Here is a 6,000-nt window from a genome sequence, read left to right on the forward strand (position 1 = left end):
CATGAATATCCACAGGGTTTGTTCCGGGGGTGACACAAACGAGGCAGTTTCTTCCAGTGGTGCAGCAAACGTGGCATGTTTCTCCCCAGCGATGCCGCTAAAAAGACGTAGCTGTTAGCAGGAATATATTCATATATGTCAGTTAGTTATCTGGATATCTGAATTATTCAGCTACTAATTAAATAAATTACACAGATATCTATAACGTACAATCTAGATAATCTGTACCTCCATGTAATAGACTGTCTTTATGAACCTCCTGCAAAATTAAGGGTTATTGCCGATTTTTTCTGACGCTGTTGCCACATTCAAAATTCACCTCAAAATGCTGAGGAAAAATGTAGCTGTAGCGAAATTTTCGCTACAACTACAGGAATTTTGTAGCTTCGCTACCGCTACAACTACAATTTTCAAAATGTAGCATCGCTACAGCTACAGCTACGAATTTTGTAGCTAGCTACAGTAGCGACGCTACAAGTAGCTCGCTACTTCTGACCACTGCGTATATATATATATATTTACGTATGACGTAAGATAGAACTTCGTCGCTGACAAAAATAGTTATTTTTACAACTTGATGCAAATCTTACGTAATTTGCAAAGTTTCTTGTCAAGTACAAATCGGCATTTTTCACTTACACTACAATTCACCAAAAACAACAATATCCATTTGCCTACCTTCGTTTTATGTGCAGTAAAGTTCCAGGATCTGAAAGGGGACGACTTCCTTCATTTTTGGTAGACAAATCCACATGGGTTCGTGTATCTCGTGGTTAGAATCTGAAGTAGCTCATTTGCCCATTTCCAATATCACTCCTGCTACAAACTGTTAAATGCCGCGTTAACTTCCTTGAGTCAATTAGGCAACTGGTACCATATTTGACATGTTGCGACTCGTATTTTACATCGAAGCCTCGTGACTTACATTCAACAAACCTCGGCAATTCATCACGTGTTGTAAAGAACAAGTCCAGACGATAAAGTTCAAACTGCGTCCCCGAGAAACATTTGCAGTGGAGCGCGTGAATAAAGACTGTTGGCGATATAAAGCACAAGAAGCAACTGCCCGTGCACACACACATACCCCCACTCTTTCACTTCCTGGTTACTTCCGTGTTCCAGACGGCGTGATTACAACGAGATATCTCGCGAATGGTCAGTGGTGCCATGTGTCGGAATTTCTGGGAATTACAAGAGCGATGGTTGGGACCTACCCAAATTTTCAAAATTTTTGGGTCCAGTTACAGTATTACTCGTCGATCCTGATACTCAGGTCTTTTTAAGAAAGGTCCACATTTCTCATATTAAGCCCTATCATATTCGTGATCCATCTCCTTCTCCGGATGTGACTCTCCAAGCTCCTTTAGCTTCACTGTTTGTTGAGCATACTCCACCACCATTAAATAGAACAACGCCATTAATTTGTTCATTCTGCCGTAAAACAGGCCACAAAGCTAGTTTTTGTGGACTGAGAATTTCCAGGATGCGTACGCAACCTTGAAACCATTTTTGTTATGAGTGTACATATAATATATAAATTATGTTTAGCAGATATATGAAAATTTCTTGTTGTTAATGTATCATTACACATATGATTTTTTTGCAAATCTAATGCTCTGTTAACTGAACAACGTAGAGGTTTTCTACGGATTTTTTATGATGAAATCAGTGTATTTACTGTTTCTTATTTATGTGTATATTTTTTTAATAGTATTGGTGTAGTATAATGTCATTTTTTGGTATATGGTTTAATATAATCAATTTTCATACATTTCATTTTTCATTGGTAATATATTTATTGTTTCTTTTCATCTAAGAGGCTTTAACTTTACCTTCACTTGTTTTTGCATATAGCTTAACCTTGACTTTAGATAATTTGTAAAGATGCTCATTCAGTTAATGTCCCTTTTTCAATCAATCTTTCCTCTTTCTTTCCTATATGCTCTTCTCTTCAATATTTTAAGGTTATTTTTCTTTTCATGTATTTTACGGAGGAAACATTCGTCTATCTCATTTGCCAATCGATCCTGGCATATTTAGGACACGTACATGGATTATTACATCTTTTGCATCATACATCATGTCATCGCTTATGCAACTACATTTTCAGTACTATGATACTTTATTGGATATATTGTATAGATCTATAAACAATGCATATTCTACGCAAAATTTTCTTTCAGGATCAACATCATCTTTGTATATATATTATTTTATTAATTGTATAAAAGCTAATACCTTTGATGGTCATAATGTCAATATGTAATTATAACCTTATATTTATTACTGGTTATTAGGGTTAAATTTAAACATTTTTGTATTTTAATCATTTTTGAATTGTTATTCACCGCTTGATGGACATCATACATACGTCATTAACTTTTCTTTAATTGCATATATATGTATGTATATTCCTTGGTGGTATTTCTTTTGTAGTTTATACTGTGTGTATTTCTCGTGTGTATTTAGTATGGAATCTTCAATTCCTTGCCTTATATTATTGGGTATGCATGTGATATTGAATCGCCGGTAATGTTAAACTCATCATGGAATGTTTTGCTATCCTTCAAATCATATGTTCTACAATCATTCAACCATAATGCATTAACGTGTAACAACCAGTGGCGTATGCTTGGTTCAAAACCTGGGCTATCTCTTCATATCATAATGTTCAAATGGGAGACTCTTTTTCGTTCAATTTCTTGGATTTTGAAGTGATGTGACATTGTGATTAAAAATACCTACATTACAATTTACAAATAATTATAAAAATATCAGTTTCATTAATATAGAAACAGTAAGGAAAGGATTTCAAATATTTCATGGTTATTTATAAAACATAGAGGCCCATATTTTGAAATATTTATGTAGGCCTATGTGCGAGAATAAAATATATAATAATCTTGTTACCTTGAATATTTAATTTGAACAGGAACTCAGTTCTTCTCTTGCCGACCTCTGTGATAAAAAGGTTAATTTTCTTAAACTTCCTTCAATGCGATTTCTACTAGCAAAATGACCTGCCCTTTGTCATCTCTGGCCAGTCAGTCTACCTCAGTCATAAACAAAGCAACCGCAGAGTTCAAAACATCGTCACCATTGTAAAGCATGGTTGGTTGAAGGTCAGTGGCCTCTTGCTTTTGCATGTGTTCAATGGAACCGTGTTGTTTTGGCAAAGAGGACAAATTCCCTATCACATGTCACTCTTTTCCCATTCCTGTAATAGTAGTTTCGTTTCAAAATTTCCCTTTCCTGGGAAAAATCCCATGCTGGTTAGTGAGTTTTGTTCAATTGGCATCGCTGTGAGGCTCTACTGCTGGGGAGAATGAAGACAGGAGTCTTCAGTGAATGTAAGCCCTGCCACCTCAGGCAGTGGTTGGAAGAAAGAATCTTCAGGATGAAGCCTGGTAATGGTCTAAAATAAAGGCACCCACGAAGTATTGTTTTCCCCCCGAGGTCATTATTTGAGAGTGAAGCATTTGCTAGTCGATTATTTCCTGCATTTAATCTGGTCTTCAGAGATAGCCTAGCTAGCTTAGAATATACGCACCTGGTAACAACAACAATAACTTCCCAAGTTGATATAAGTAAAATTTAGTGAATGTTGTTCTACAAGTATGTCAAATTGCAGACTTCATGTAATGTACTATTGTTCATTTTATCTTGCAGAACCATATTAATACACATACGGGAGCAAGGCCTTACGTCTGTAATTTCTGTGATAAGTCTTTTACAAACTATCCAAATAAACTTAAACACACTCGGAGAATACATGCAAAGGAAGAACAAGATAATTGAAAGGTAATGAAGAAATTAAGATGATGATTGTGTGATCAAAATATTAAAATGTGATCCATTTTCCTGTGAAAATTCACGTTGTCTGTATTTACGGGTTCAATTTGTTCATTGTTATTAAACAGGTTTTAGATAATGACTTTAATTGAGCTTCTTGCAGAATGTGGATGATACGAAGACTGTACTTGAGCAATTAATTAAAGGAGAGTGTAAAACATTTTTATTTTGACGTATCACCACATATCTGATATAGTAACACAGTGACATTTTTTTATGTGTGCACTTTCTTTTTTTTAAAAAAAAAATAAACCATGCTGTGTTAAGTGTTATAGATGATAGCTGAAAGTTACTAAAACAAAGGTAAAAAAATCAACTTTTTCTGTGTTGTAGAAATTTCATCAAATGTACAGTGAATCAAAGCATATCAGGGTCATGTGTTTTAATATCAAAGCTACGAGTTTTTTATTCTATTCATGCATTATTTACACATTGTACTAAATGTAAAACTAGTAAGAGGAAACTAACATTCCACTTTTTATTTTGTATGTAGTTATTGTAAAATGAGTTAACACTGTATACCTAGGTAATGTAAAATAAATATGAAATATAAAAAGGAAGAGGTAATTTCAAAACATTTCCAACTTTTTATTCTAACAGTTTTCTTTGATGAACACAAGTAACATTTGAAAAGAATTGCCAGAGATCTAATTGTCGAAGGGAGATGAATGAAGGGATTCTCAGTGGATGTAAAATTTAAACATTTTACCTCCCAATAATGATGGTTAAAAGCATAAGGAAGTTGAAATTTTGCACATAAAAATGTTGTTTGGTTCACCTCTAAGACCACTACAATAGATCAAATTGAACAAAAAAGTGTAGAATATAACATTGATATATTCCTGCAACAATACAAAGTCGTGTTGAATATAGGTAGAAACTTGTTGAGGGTGAAAAAATAAAAACATGTGTAAGAAAAGCAGTGTTCTCATCTTATGGAAAAAAAATAGCATTGACCCTATACACTGTGGATGTACCAAATTGGCAGGGAAGCATGACTGAAGTCCACTTTAGGGACAGTAATCCCCATCCCCAGGGTCGTGGTTGGATTGATCAGTTTGATGTGTGTGTGTTGGGGGGGGGGGATATGTGTAAAAATTCAAAAATATGTAAAGTAGGAGACAGTAAACACTAAACACAGAAAGAAGAGCCGGCCTCCATGATGGATTGGCTAGCAGAGTGTGCTACAATGCCAGGGATCCCAGGTTCGAACCTGGCCTAGGCATGGGTGTTCTTTGTGAGTGTCCCTTCATCAATTTCATCATATCATCACTCATCCTTCACGATTAGCAAAAAGTGGAAGGAATACGAAGTAAAATTAACCAAATCAATCGATCACAGAAAGAGGAGTCTTCGCAGCCTGCCACAAGCTCACGCAAGAAGAAAACAGATGGTGGCTGTCGGTGCAGTTGTATAGCCAGAAAGAAAGAGAGGTGACAGGTATCAACGAGAAAAGTACTTTAGCCAGTGTTTACTTCATGGTTGGTGGTAGGTGAAGTTCGGGAAGGAAATTGGAGGGAGGGTATTATTGGGTGGCAGGGTATATTGGTATCCATGCCCAATCTTGTAACGAACCTCAGTGTTGAAAGTTTGATAATTGTTGAGATGTTAAAAATTTTTTTTTAATGTTTGATGTTTCAACTAATAGAAATTATATCACAGACAACCATAATTAGACCGTAAAGCCATTAATTGAACTTGGTTGGTGTTGGTGTTATATTTCCAAGTTGCCACAGAAAGTGAATGGACCCCCCTGAATATTGTTACCTAAGGGTAGGCTAAGTTTCAAAACAAGGGAAAGTGGGAAATCAACAAGAACATGGTAACGGTATGGGAATCCAAGAATGGTTTTTGTTTTTTCATTTTCCTTCTTGCCGATATGTGAATGTAAGGGACTAATTACCGAATTAACCTTTCATGGCATTGCTGTGCTTTACTTGTGAGTGATATTTTCATCTTTTCTGGCTTTGAAAAGCTAGCCTGAAGTAACAGATTATTTATCTGGATGTGGTTTGTAAATGTATATACTGGGTGGAACTGAACTCTACTGACAAACTGGTACAGTTTGTTCAAGGATGTTGACTGAGTGTTTTGATGAGGAACCCGTGGTGCCCGGTACCTTATTCCAGAGTATTGTGATGCTGATGT

At 35.6% G+C, this 6,000-nt stretch overlaps 1 protein-coding gene across 4 annotated transcripts in view; it reads left to right on the forward strand.

The window, feature by feature from the left end:
* LOC145983119 (uncharacterized) overlaps nucleotides 1–4,435 on the forward strand; it is a 67,893-nt gene extending 63,458 nt beyond the window's left edge. For all 4 annotated transcript variants that reach the window (XM_083116398.1, XM_083116400.1, XM_083116399.1 and 1 more), the window contains one exon: nucleotides 3,670–4,435. In XM_083116398.1, coding sequence (XP_082972524.1) covers nucleotides 3,670–3,798 — 129 coding nt within the window. In that variant the 3' untranslated portion in view covers nucleotides 3,799–4,435. The remainder of the gene's footprint in view (nucleotides 1–3,669) is intronic.
* Nucleotides 4,436–6,000: the final 1,565 nt, after the last annotated feature.

The sequence above is a fragment of the Lepisma saccharinum genome, unplaced genomic scaffold, assembly GCF_977018435.1.
Source record: "Lepisma saccharinum unplaced genomic scaffold, izLepSacc3.1 HAP1_SCAFFOLD_662, whole genome shotgun sequence".
In the NCBI taxonomy this organism is placed as follows: Eukaryota; Metazoa; Arthropoda; class Insecta; order Zygentoma; family Lepismatidae; genus Lepisma; species Lepisma saccharinum.